The sequence below is a fragment of the Barbus barbus genome (assembly GCF_936440315.1).
Source record: "Barbus barbus genome assembly, chromosome: 4".
NCBI classification, from domain to species: domain Eukaryota; kingdom Metazoa; phylum Chordata; class Actinopteri; order Cypriniformes; family Cyprinidae; genus Barbus; species Barbus barbus.
In genome coordinates, this window is record NC_136732.1 from 38,404,987 (window position 1) to 38,418,274 (window position 13,288).

The following is a 13,288-nucleotide window of genomic DNA, read 5'->3' on the forward strand; positions in this document are numbered from 1 at the left end:
CACACAGACACGTGTAGAATAGAATAGAATAGTGAGAATGAAAACAATAAAACAAAAAAGATTTTACCTGCATAGAAATTCATTGAAGAATGAAATTAAATCTATTCCTCAGATTATTGATTTAGATTCAGAAGTGTGAGCAGTTCTCTCTGAATCAATGATATGATCTGATTTGTATTATGATAATCAACTTATTATACAATTGGGTTGAGTCAAGTGTATTTATTATTTATTAAATATTGATTGATTGAATTATTGATTTAATAGTTGTTTGCAAATGGTTGCATGAAGTCAATAGTGTCGTGAACTTCACTTCCCACAATGCCTAGCTTTATCCCGCGGATCGTCATATCCGGAAAACCGTCCAGTTATAAAGTCCAGTGTTTTTCGTTTCAGAGAAATGTTGATAAACTTATTAAATGCACAAGAGTCCAAATGACGAAGAAGATGAGTGTCTCGTTGTCTCAGATCATCTGGAGAGTTTGTCATTTATTCATGTCAGTGTTTTTCTCGCTGGCAGCTTACGTGCAGGTAAATGGTACTTTTAGGTTCACTTGCATGCTTTGCATGAGCTGTAATCATCAAATAAAACACCCATTTATGTATATAAGAGGTGATGATTGATAATGAAGAGATTAACCGCTGATTTGTTTGATTATCTTTAGATAAATGATCCGGATGCTGTTTTGTGGATGGTAAGACTCACTCTCACCTCAAGTGAGAAACATGTCTGTCATTGTACAACATATATATGCTCCTTATATTACTTTGTGTTCGTTTCTGCAGGTCGGCTATGCTATTCCAGCTGGATTGTGTTTTTTAATTTGCTGTCAACCACAAATAACAGGTAAGAAAATGAATCCAAATGAGACTCGATGCTGCCATCTAGTGTAGAAAAAATAGCAGTTATCATGGAAATATAAAAATAATTGCATTTTGTATTCGATTTTGGCATTGTCTGCTATATAAAATATATATAAAAGTATTATGTTTATTTACCTCATAAAACACACAATGATATGCGATATTTACCACATAAAGCATGTTTTGCATTAAAAAGACGATACGAATTGAAGTGTGTAAAAACAGTATATTTCAGACACAAGACTTGAGTTTCAGTCTGCATGCATTTTTCACATACAAAATCCCACTTCTTGACTGCAATAAGAGATTATGGTAGATTGAATTTGTTATAACCTTTCCAGAGTCATTATTATGGAGGAGAATAGCAGATCTGCATGTGCTTGTAGCTTCAACCTTTGGAGTCATTCTGGGCTGGAAACTTTATAAACAGGGAATCACAGACATTTTCCAACAAGAGGAAGGAAGGTAACAACAATTCAGAGGAGATCTGAACCAAGATTCAATTACATTAGTGGAATAAAACCGCTTTATTTGCTTTTAGGGAATGTTGTGGACTCATGTTGATGGTTTTCTGGCTGCTGTTGTGTAGACATTCAGGAAGGTGAATGCACTATTGTATGGTTTTTAACATCCATATTAAAATGCTGTTCTGAAGACTGACTCGGTATGAATGTTTTTCAGCTGTATTATGATAATGAAGGTGTGTTTTGTCTTGTAGGAGTTCTGTGGGCTCTGTCAGGATCTGCACTGCTGTGGGAATCACTGTGTTCCCCTTCATCACATGGATCTATTACTACATGAACACAGAGCTGAGGAAACACTGGCCTGAACACTGTACAACGGCTCTCTGATCAGACAAAACACTCAAGAAACCACATCTGCTCTAGATCAGCACAACATACAGATGAATACTGAACTTTACCACTGAAGTATTACAGCTACAATTAGTTTTAAAAATCAAATCAACATTACATATTTAGAGAGTAAAAATGTATTAGCACATACCCTGCATATATTTACATCTATTTAAAAAAATACAAGTACAAAACACAGTATAAAACACATGAGCTCAGAGTGCAAAACCATTAACAATAAATAACATTATACCAGTCGCCGGTTGATCCGTGTTGAAACACATGAGATTTTGAGCAGTGACTGTATGTTTGTTTTTATAGTGCTTTTTACAATCCATGTTATTCCAAAGCACTTTTGATTCATCTGACGAATCAGGCTTTTTTTTTTTCCTGATCTTCAGTTAATCTGTGATCTGTCAGCTGGAGTTTGCTCACTATGTTCTGCATTTAGGGCAAGAAATGCAATTTAAATCATTATATAACAAACTCATGCTTTTGGAGAATCTTGTAACATAAGTAAAAGTCTCCTGATGTTGCAGGTCAATTTTAATCTCAAATCCATGCAGTTTATAAATGATACTAACCTGCAGACTTTTTCACGATGCCTGTGAGGTCAGAAAGAGAATAAATATTAGTGGATCTATTGACTCTAATCATTGTCTGCTAAAAGATGAATTATATAACTACTTATTCACCTAGATTTTCAATCGTTTCAATAGCTTAACTTCTGTCACATGGACCTTTTTTTTTTGAGTGATTTATTAGTAATTCCTTTTATGTTTTTTTTTTTTCTTTTCAAGTGCAACTCACTATAAAACATTTCAACTAATTTCAGTTTGAAAATTTTGAATATAATTGCTGACATTGAAAGATCCCTGATATGATTTGAATTAACCAGACAGTCAATAAATATAAAGATTTATTCATGTTTATTCAACCCAGTCTCACGGCAGTTCGTGATATAGTCACGAAATGTAATCTGTTGATTCGTGTTCATGGACACGAATTTCCTTCTTTTTTTCGTGTCACTCAGCACGACTTTCAATCTAATGTATTTCAATGGGACGTATTTTTCGTGCCTGCACCACGTTTTTCTTTCGAGAGCACAGTATTGTTTTTTTCTCAATTGTTATTAATTTTGCAAACTTTAAGGGTTACATTACTCAACATGTAATCAGGTGATTTTAATCCTCGTTTTTATTGCTTTATAATCGGTAGGGTAGGCTACTCAACATGAATCTATTTATTCGTGTTCATGGGCACAAATTTCCTTCTTTTTTTCGTGTCACTCAGCACGACTTTCAATCTAATGTATTTCAATGGGACGTATTTTTCGTGCCTGCACCACGTTTTTCTTTCGAGAGCACAGTATTGTTTTTTCTCAATTGTTATTAATTTTGCAAACTTTAAGGGCTAAATTGCTCAACTTTTAATCAGGAGATTTTAATCCTTGTTTTGATTGCTTTATAATCGGTAGGCTACTCAACATTGTAAGTACCATCGCCAGTGCTTCCTAACAATCAAAATATATAGTAAATATATTATTCCTGAATGCGACTGCAGAGTTGAGTTACGGCTAACGCTTCTAAATGTTCCTGTTTCTTTTCTGAGAAATACCGGTTTTCCATCGGTTTGGTGTGTCAAATCTAACAGTAACTACATTTCCCAGCAGCCTTATCGACCGTTACTATGGTGATGACGACAGATAAAACTGAGGACGCGCCGCCGATTCTCTTTTAATGATATCCTCATCTTTTTTCAACACAAACGCGAAAGTGTGCTTAATAATTCAATAATACTATGTTATGGCCATTAGTTTTATTTGTTTCCAGTATTACCCATGATCATCAGCTTCCGTTGCTATGGAGACGGAGCCAGCCCGCCCTGTAATTGGGTGATTTCTTCAGTGATTTCTCATTGCGCTCAAACCACTTTCCCGGTAAGTTGCAATGCTCAGAGTTGTACGTAACGATCACGTTTTGCTTAAATGCTATAAACAATTGATGCCTTATTTGCCATATTTAATTCACAAGATTTACACGTTAGGGCAACGAATTAAAGCCCGTCCAAGGTTTGCTCATTATCAGAAAAAAACCCCTGTGAAATTAGGTTTGCTAAATGGCTAGCCAACTTCAACATAAGCTAACGTTAACTCTAGTTATCTAGATGATGTCATTTTCTCTCGATCATCGTGGTTCACCCACAACGTCACTGTAATGTGTCAGTAATAACAATATTATCACTTAGTCTAACGTTAACGTTATACTGCACATAACGCTGCCTTTAAATCTGGGATGACGAACCCCAGACACATGTTACGCGCCTTTAAAAAAACAAAAAAACAATTTACGCGCCTTTTAACAGTCGCACAGGAAATAGGAACAACGTGAATCTGTATTTATTTATCCTAAGTATTTATAAGAAAATGGGAATCACTCACTATTAGGGTAATTAATAGGGTACATAACACTATAATTAACATTTTCTGTTGTTCTCCCTGCAGATCCTGTCAAACACATCACCTGTCCGACCCTATAGCCACACCTGATTTCAAAGCCCAAAGGCACTTTTAAGAGCCAACCTTTATCTCTTCTTTATTTTCTATATCTCACATCCTCTCTGTTCTCAATATCTATATTTCTGTCCATCTCTCCATCTATCTCACAGTCTTTATCTATTGCTCATTCTTTTCTCTCTGTCTGTCTTTGTCTACTTGTCTGTCTTATACATCTTTGTCAGTCTGTCGGTCTGTATCTGACTGTTTGTTATAATGCCGGGGGGGGTCTACAAAAAAGATCTGCCCTTTTTGTCAGGGCATTTTATTTTGTGCACAAAAGATCTGTTCACACTGTAAAAAGGAGCAGCCTCTGAAGCAGCGCCTCAAGAAGAAGCTTCAGAGGTTTGATGAGAAGCGAGAGGAATGGGTGGTTGGTCGTAAGAAAAACCACAACATTGCATCCATCAAGGATGAAGCCAATATCCTGGTATGTACAATTTCATCTATGACATTAAACTGTCCAGATCATCTAGGAAGTACATTCAGTGGTACCATTTGTTATTAAGTGAGCATGCCAGCGCAAGGTCAGAAAGGCAGTATTTTTTGCCAATATAGATAAAGTTGAATAATTTTTTTCAATGATACTTTGTATCATTGTGTCTAGCTGTGTCATCAGAACTAATTTAAAAGTACAATTTAACTATCAAATTTGAAGGTAGATATAATTGTGATTTTTAGTTTTTATTTTAGTGGTAATACCCTTAAATAATCACATCTTCACGTAACACATCACAGACCTAAATTATCTACCAGAGCAAAATTTGAACACACAGCAAATATAATTGATACTCAGGAATTCTTGAGTTCATAACAAATACAGGCATGCATTATAACAGAATTACAGGTGCAATATAATAATCAAACTTTCTTATCGAGTGGATGAGGAATAACAAATGAGCTGCATTCATACTGTACTACTCTTTACAATGTGCACGCGTCAACTGTAAATATGTGCAGCATTCACCCATTTGGTCATGTAATCACTAAGGTTCTGCCTTTATTTTTAATAAATCTTTAGATCGTCCAGTTGCACAATGGCTACATAATCTTATCAACATAGGTGCAAAACCCGAGCTCCTAATATTACAAAAAGTTATATTTTAACCTTATTTTCTATATATATGTTTTTTGCTTCTACTGTATGAGCGTTTCCTGTTTGCACATACTTGGTTATACAAAAGCTAAACTCACCATTAGGTTAAAAATCCTGAATGGCAGTAACCTGGATGCTGTCATCAATAATGTTATATTTTCTTAATAATTAATATTCTTAGTTATTTTTTTATGTTGTTTTTCTATTACATTAAACAGCAAAAATACACAATGTTGTCATTGCAGCTTGAGAAACTCCATGCCATTGGATACAAGCCAGTTCTGCTTCTTGGAAAGGACACCAAAAAAAAAGAAATGAAGTGTGAAATATTAACCCCTCGCTGCACACTCTCCGCCTATGCCCAGGACTACCTTCAGAAGATAGGTTCATTTTATGAATACCTTTGTGAAGGTGAGATGCATGCACTGTATCTTAAAGTCACAGTTCACAACTTGTGTTGAGAACGCAAAATATTTTATTAATGTTTAAATCTTAAAATCACTCTTTTTTTCTGCTGCTGAATGCTTGTATGATCATAGGCTACTCTATGTGACGTCTCTACCAACACTTGTAATGTAGACGCAAATGGGTAGAAAAGAATAAAAAATTCACACCTGGCTATTGATTATGGGAATTGAAGTAAACTTAAGTGTATTGAGCGCCATTTGTATTAATAGCATGCAGCACACTGCTCTACAATGGGATTCTGGGATTTGGCACCCATAGTTAAGTGCATTCAAGCATAAACTGTCAACTTTAGAATTATGTTTGGTATGTTTTTTTGTAGGAGCCATATTTAATTTCTGTTTTCAGCCCACATACAACAATATTTTTAATGTTTAGGCACACTCACCACAGCAAATTTTATAGGGACATACTAATTGAACACATGAAATTTGCAAAGACCCGTTTTAGTCACTGGGTCAATGAATTAAATGATAATGAATATATATATATATACACTCAATAAAACAATATCAAGGACGGTGCTAAAATGAAGATCATTAACAGAAATAACACAAAGAAAAAGAAAACCATCAAATGTTGGCTGGATACACCACAAACTTACACTGCTACTAACTTTGAGGCATAACCCAGACTGTAAACAAACATTATACTTGTCATTTTTTGAATAGATATTATGAGCACTCTGGGTTTTATTTTCCTGACTTAAAGATATATTGTATTGGTTATAGTCATTTGAAATCAATCAAATATATTGCAGATATCGAATACATCCAATAGACTCTCAATAGTTCTCCTGCAATCAAAAGTGCCTTCAAATCTGGTTGGGGAAAATTTGGACTATATGATTCAAACACATTAAAACAGGTACAGATCAAGCTTATGGTTAACCTCTATGTTTTAAATAAGCAAAACACAACACTTCTTTAACTTGCACAGGTTGGACCCAGGATTCCAGTGGCAATGATGATCAGCTGATTATGCTGCATCTCACACCCTGTGACCCATTGGAGAACAAGCAACCGGAAGAAGGTGAGCAGGCGAGCCCCGTGGAGGGCCAGGTGGAGCAGGCGAGCCCCGTGGAGGGCCAGGTGGAGCAGGCGAGCCCCACGGAGGGCCAGGTGGAGCAGGCGAGCCCCACGGAGGGGCAGGTGGAGCAGGCGAGCCCCACGGAGGGGCAGGTGGAGCAGGCGAGCCCCACGGAGGGGCAGGTGGAGCAGGCGAGCCCCACGGAGGGGCAGGTGGAGCAGGCGAGCCCCGTGGAGGGCCAGGTGGAGCAGGCGAGCCCCGTGGAGGGCCAGGTGGAGCAGGCGAGCCCCACGGAGGGCCAGGTGGAGCAGGCGAGCCCCACGGAGGGGCAGGTGGAGCAGGCGAGCCCCACGGAGGGGCAGGTGGAGCAGGCGAGCCCCGTGGAGGGCCAGGTGGAGCAGGCGAGCCCCGTGGAGGAGCAGGTGGAGCAGGCGAGCCCCACGGAGGGGCAGGTGGAGCAGGCGAGCCCCACGGAGGGGCAGGTGGAGCAGGCGAGCCCCACGGAGGGGCAGGTGGAGCAGGCGAGCCCCACGGAGGGGCAGGTGGAGCAGGCGAGCCCCACGGAGGGGCAGGTGGAGCAGGCGAGCCCCACGGAGGGGCAGATGGAGCAGGCGAGCCCCGTGGAGGGGCAAGGTAATTAGAACAAATTTAAAGAGTTACAGTTTATATTTGTAAAGGCCTAAAGTGTTTGACCCATGGGTTACATTAACTTTACTCGACTTCCAGTGTTTTCCCCCCATAGAGCTTGATGCAGGTTAGGGCTCTTTTCAGCATCGACATTGCAATGTGTGCATGTGAAATAGTCACAATGCAGGATGCATGATGTCAATTAGGGGAAATGAACTCAAACACACCATGCTATAACTTTTTTGCTGCTTGATAAATTAAAACTCACAAGGTTCTCATTTTCCATGGATAATCTGCTAGAAAAGTCGATCTGATATTACATAATTAGATAGATGATAGGTCTATCTGATTCTGTACTAGGGCTGTTGGAAGGAATTTTGTGAGTCTATTATAAATCTAAAAGTTAAAAAAATGCTACTAATCGAATGCTGAAATTACTAGGCCAAATTTAATGATTAAAGATATGTGACCCTGGACCACAAAACCAGTCTTATGTGTAATTATTTTTAAAATTTAGATTTATACATTATACATGAAAGCTGAATACATAATCTTTCCATTGATGTATGGTTTGTTAGGATAGGACAATATTTGGCCGAGATACAACTATTTGAAAATCTGAAGGTACAGAAAAATCGAAATATTGAGAAAATCGCCTTTAAAGTTGTCCATGTCTATTGGCGATAGTGCTGCATCCATTCACAAAAATAAATGTTTTATACATTTAAAGTGGGAAATTTACTAAATATCTCCATGGAACATGATCTTTACCTAATATCCTAATGATTTTTGGCATAAAAGAAAAATGTATAATTTTGACCCATACAATGTTTTGTTGGCTATTACCACAAATATACCTGTGCAACATAAGACTGGTTTTGTGATCCAGGGTCACAAATTAGGATAATTTGAATATTCAAAATAATTGGGAATGTCAGTGTCCCATGAACACTAAACTTGAAGGCAACATCTCAATTTATTGGATTGCTATGAAATTTGATGAGCACATTTCATGCTCACAACCACACCACCATTTTCCCACCCCTTGCGTTCCCTGAACAAGTCAGCGAAGGATCAGCGCTTGCTGAAACAAATTAGGATTATCACAAACAGGATGGACATAAGTGAGAAAATAAAAACACGTGGAGTTAATGGAGCAACCTTAATTCATTCGCAATAAGACTACATGTACTTTACACCTATTAATACATGTACTGCCACACTTGTGCAATGTTATGGTCTTCCAGTATTTTAAATAATAAGTTAAAGATTTATTTGGTATACGAGTAATTTTCTTTCTCCAAACCCACAGCTGTCTTCACAGGGTCAGCCAGGGGCACAGTTGCAAGTCGCAAAAAGAAAAAGTCAGGTATGTAAATAATGTTTGTAGGGTAATTATTGGTGGTTCTGATAACTGTTACCATAGCTCATTAGTCAAGCAGATTCTCTTAAAGGGTTAGTTCACCCAAAAATGAAAATTCTATCTGTAATTACTCACCCTAATGTTGTTCCAACCCCGTAAGACCTTCGTTCATCTTCGGAACACAAATTAAGATATTTCTGATGAAATCTGACAGCTGGATCACTCCTTAACTTCTATGTGACTGAAACTTGCTGACCCAGAAAATGTATTAAAGAGATCGTTAATATAGTCCAAGTGACTACAGTGGCTCAACCTTTAAGTTTATAAAGCGACGAGAATACTTTTTGTGCGCAAAAAGTGGAGGAGTGAGACAGCTCTCAGATTTAATCAGAAATATCTTAATTTGTGTTCCGAAGATGAACAAAGGTCTTGCAGGGTTGGAACAACATGAGGGCGAGTAATTACTGACAGAATTTTCATTTTTGGGTGAACTAACCCTTTAAGTAAATAAATTAATTAAATAGAATTTAAAGGGGACCTATTATGCTAATTTCCAGTTCTATATTTTTATTCCGATACTCCACTAGAGTAGCTTTGCATGATCCTTAAAAAAAAATCCTTATTTATCTTGAACTGGTCCTTCATGCAGACCCTGTCTGAAACGAGTCGTTTTAGATAGAAGGCTTATTGAATACTCCATGATTACTATTCTAATGAGTCTGCACGTGATGTAAAATGTGGAGCCAAATATAAACAGCGTGTTTGCACACACATTAACTGAAAGAGAGGATGGTCTTTTCTCATATTTCAGGGGTCTCTAGACACACCAGGGACACATATTTATGTTAAAAGACATTACAAAGTGCATTGTCTAATTATTGTAAAAGTCTTTTTTTCTTTCTCACAGGGGGACCAAGGCATATGCCTGAAAGGAAAAGGTCACAAAAGAGTAAGTGCATTGCATGTGAATGCAATGATTGATACTTTGCTATACATTGCAACTTTTACCCCTGTTTATTTGCTATAGTTCAATTGCTTTTTTTTTTTTAACTACTTACAACAGACAATTAGTCACAATTTTATTTATTTATTTAATCATTTAGCAAACGCTTTTATCCAAAGCGACTTAGCGACCAGCAACAGGGCAACAATATGTATTGACCAGTCCAGCGTAGCACACATAACCATGATTATTCATAATAGATATAGAATAGGAAGTGATCGGTATTATTGAGATTAGTACAATTGACAACCTATAAAATCCAACAGGCTTAATTAGTCTAATTTGACCAAAATGCATTGCCAAGTAGTAGAAGCAGCAGCAGTGGAGTATTCTCAGTTGTGAGCTGTGGCTTAGCAGTAGTATGGTTATTCAAGCAAGCATACCACATTGGAACTGAGTAATTTGGTTCCATGGTACATGTTTTGATTAGTGATAAACATCACTTGTCATCCTTGCAAGTCTGGTCCCTACTTAAAGGGATACTCCTTTTTTTTTTGGAAATAGGCTCATTTTACAACTCCCCCAGAGTTAAACAGTCAAAATAATGTAATGATATGACGCAGCGCCTGAAAATAGTCGACCCTAGTCTACCGAGCTGGGGACTATTTTCAGGCGGTGCGTCATATCATTACGCCTGCTGGACTCATGGTACGGCAGCAAAGTTTCTTGATTATTACGCAGGAATGAGAGTATAGTTCTCAGCCATATCAGCCTAGAAAATCGCAACTTTTCATTTTCCGTTGGTCTTAGTACACGATGTGACTACAGAAGAGTCAAATTTTAAATAGGAAAAATATCGAAACTCTTTGGTCATTTTTTTTAATAAATATTTGAAACGTGTTTTTGTTCACAGATTGCTCCTACCACACTCACCTAGAGGCTTTCCCCATCAGGAGTGTAGTAAGAGAAAGAGTGAGAAAGGTTAGACAGTCATAAAGGAACTGCAGAGTGTAATATAGGATTTAGAAACTTCCTTGTGAGTTGGCAAACACATATTGGATTGGATTCAATTTATTGTCATTGCACATGTAGGTACAAGGCAACGAAATGCAATAGAGAAGAAGAAATACAGCATAACATGAGGAAAGAGAGGAGAAAAAAAAAAAGTGTCCTCGCACTGCGTTCTTGGAAGAGAACGCAGCGCGAGAACAGACAAAAAACCTCAGCATAAAGCACAGTCAAAACACAGGAACATAACTTGCATAGTAATCCTAGTTCAGACGAAACAGCCATCCGGCCAGCCGCCATTACAGCGCAAACCCACGGACCCGTTAACGCCTGACAGGATGAAGCGACGAAGGCGTGGGATGGGGTTAGGGAGGTGTATGAGTGTGTGTATGTGTAAGTTCGTGTGAGTTCGTATGCCTTGAAATCCGTTTCGCCAGCACTCCAAACCAGTCGACTCAGTTCGCAGGTTGTGATGCGACATAGCAATTGCCATGGAAACGTCCTTGGACAGAGCACAAGCGCCCGACAATAACAAGGTGTTTTTGGGAGGAGGGAATGGAAGAAAGAGCGTCTCCCTGCAGTATTCACCGGAGAGTTGATACCAGAGCGGCCGTGCCAAGCCGTTCTGTTGTGGGAAGCCGGAAAGAGATAAGATTGTTTTGTCTTAGTGCGAACAGCTGTCTTCCAGTTTCACAGCTAATTCTCATTGTCCATTCTGATCTCCATGTCCGTCGATTTTTCTATCCAAAGCCGAGAGCTTAGCCGTGATTGAATCCATATTGCGGTTAATCGCCTCAGTCTCCGAGGCGACCGCTCTGCCTACAGCCTCAATCATGACGGGCAGCCGTGAGAGGTTTTGGACAGCCAGTCCCGTCTCCTTAATTTTCTGATAATTTAGGGCAACGCCTAATCCAAATAGCAGAAACCCAGTTATCATTGTTTCGAATAAGAAGATGTCTTCAATGTCCTCCACGGAGAGAGCCGCCAGACACACGATCCGCCATCTCTCCCATGCGTCCATCGTGTAGCCAGCAGCAAACGTCCCAGCGGGACATTCCGGTTCTCCAGATCCCGCTTTCCTAGTCGAGAAGATGGTGTCAATTGCATTTAGAGACCAGTTGATCAGATCCATAATTTCGGTTTTGCAAATAGTGCAGCGAGAGTCTCTTAAGAGGACAGGACAATACAAGAGAGCAAGCAGGGAAGTTCAGGAGGGAGGGAGGGAAGAAAAATGCGACCGCCTTCGAACAGAGCCAAACGAGAATATGACAGAACATATGACAGTATACATACCATAATTGTTAGGTAGATACTTTTTTTGTGTGTTTAGTCTTTTTGAATTACAGTGTAGAAAGGAGTGTCTACTGACAATAATGACCCATTGTATCAATGAAACTCAATGCCTATAACCAGACATAATAGCCTTATGCTAAGAATGGAATATTTTTTTTTCTTGATAGGGCAAAGCAGAAATGTTGGTTGACTGGGAGCCCTGTCCAGTATGGTATGTATTCCTCTGTTCTTCTGCTTTATGAATTATATTTTTTTATTAATCCGTTCTGTTTCAGATTAAACAAGCATTTTAACAAGTGTGAAGCACACATCATTACAGAACATGTCTTTTATAAGTATAACAGTTAAATTGTCCATCTATGAAGGACCACCACCATTAATGCATGCATGAAGGTGGTGGTCCTTCAAAGATGGAAAATGAAACTGTTATTCCCTAAAAATTCCCTTCTGTTTTTAGTGGTGAGCAGTGGGTCCAGTCCTGGCAGCCAAAGGATTCTCTCCGAAATAATGAAAATAAATAAAATGTATGTTTTGAACTCCATTTTGGTTTCAGGCTATTTATTAAATTGTTTCTGTGCTGCATTTGAAGTCGTATCTCATCTTTCTGTAGTAGTGAAATGGTGAAAATCTCCAAGAATGTGACCTGGAGTTTAATCTCGAGAGGGCTGTACTAGAAATGTACTTAATCCAACTCAATTTTCTTCTTCAGATGTTATTCAAAAGCATGTTTTCATATTTCATGATTATACATTGCACTGTTATTTTATTTATACAGTTGACGCGTAACTTGATTTCATGTTCTGTTGTCTGTGTTATACAATAATCAGGATTAAAACTTTGTATGATTAACAACAGGCCAAGTAAACATAACAAAAGGACACACAAAGCAATTAATAGGAAACTTACCTTCACATATCTTGTGGAAAGTGCCTGATGTAAAGAGAGATTTTTTTTCTCATTCCACCCCATTGCATGCAATGTAAGCATGTCCATTCGTGCTGTTGAAATAATGATCAATCTAAAAAAGTATACAAGAATACTGCAAACACTCTGATCACCTGCTTTGGACATATATTTGGTCGTCAGGGCACAACGTGAGAGGTAGCTGTTCACTTGCTCCACCTCCTCACCAGCGGTTGTCCCTGCTCCTTCCTGGTTCCTGCCACTCCATTTAATCTGTTAGTAAAGGGTG

General features: G+C 38.5%; 2 protein-coding genes across 6 annotated transcripts; both read left to right on the top strand.

The window, feature by feature from the left end:
• Window positions 1-354: 354 nt before the first annotated feature.
• LOC306863974 (transmembrane protein 220-like) lies at window positions 355-2,369 on the top strand. 2 transcript variants are annotated; one of them, XM_079407607.1, is made up of 6 exons: window positions 355-531; window positions 666-695; window positions 787-847; window positions 1,206-1,329; window positions 1,406-1,465; window positions 1,583-2,369. In XM_079407607.1, exons 1-6 carry the CDS (start codon window positions 436-438, stop codon window positions 1,713-1,715), a joined length of 504 nt encoding a protein of 167 aa, XP_079263733.1. In that variant the 5' UTR covers window positions 355-435; the 3' UTR covers window positions 1,716-2,369. The 2 variants fall into 2 exon arrangements, with proteins under 2 accessions (XP_079263733.1, XP_079263734.1); XM_079407608.1 differs by lacking the exon at window positions 1,406-1,465 and having other exon boundaries at window positions 382-531; window positions 1,583-2,174.
• A 1,019-nt stretch (window positions 2,370-3,388) lies between these two features.
• LOC306863921 (uncharacterized protein) lies at window positions 3,389-12,908 on the top strand. Of its 4 annotated transcripts, none has more exons than XR_013783722.1 (10): window positions 3,389-3,657; window positions 4,222-4,702; window positions 5,614-5,779; window positions 6,773-6,894; window positions 7,105-7,314; window positions 8,802-8,858; window positions 9,760-9,801; window positions 10,709-10,776; window positions 12,264-12,307; window positions 12,554-12,908. XR_013783722.1 is itself a non-coding variant. In XM_079407518.1 (9 exons), the coding sequence occupies exons 3-9, from the start codon at window positions 5,683-5,685 to the stop codon at window positions 12,615-12,617; spliced, it is 636 nt and encodes a 211-aa protein (XP_079263644.1). In that variant the 5' UTR covers window positions 3,389-3,657; window positions 4,222-4,702; window positions 5,614-5,682; the 3' UTR covers window positions 12,618-12,636. The 4 variants fall into 4 exon arrangements, 2 of the variants coding, with proteins under 2 accessions (XP_079263644.1, XP_079263645.1); XR_013783723.1 differs by having other exon boundaries at window positions 7,105-7,284; window positions 12,554-12,636; XM_079407518.1 differs by lacking the exon at window positions 10,709-10,776 and having other exon boundaries at window positions 12,554-12,636.
• Window positions 12,909-13,288: the final 380 nt, after the last annotated feature.

Excerpts from the sequence above, each read along its gene's own strand:
- LOC306863974 (XM_079407607.1), top strand. The coding sequence starts at position 436 with ATGACGAAGAAGATGAGTGTCTCGTTGTCTCAGATCATCTGGAGAGTT. Across the intron at positions 696-786 it reads CGGATGCTGTTTTGTGGATG|GTCGGCTATGCTATTCCAGC; the intron begins GTAAGACTCACT and ends TCGTTTCTGCAG. Across the intron at positions 1,466-1,582 it reads TTGTGTAGACATTCAGGAAG|GAGTTCTGTGGGCTCTGTCA; the intron begins GTGAATGCACTA and ends TTTGTCTTGTAG.
- LOC306863921 (XM_079407518.1), top strand. The coding sequence starts at position 5,683 with ATGAAGTGTGAAATATTAACCCCTCGCTGCACACTCTCCGCCTATGCC. Across the intron at positions 6,895-7,104 it reads CGAGCCCCGTGGAGGGCCAG|GTGGAGCAGGCGAGCCCCGT; the intron begins GTGGAGCAGGCG and ends GTGGAGGGCCAG. Across the intron at positions 8,859-9,759 it reads TCGCAAAAAGAAAAAGTCAG|GGGGACCAAGGCATATGCCT; the intron begins GTATGTAAATAA and ends TCTTTCTCACAG.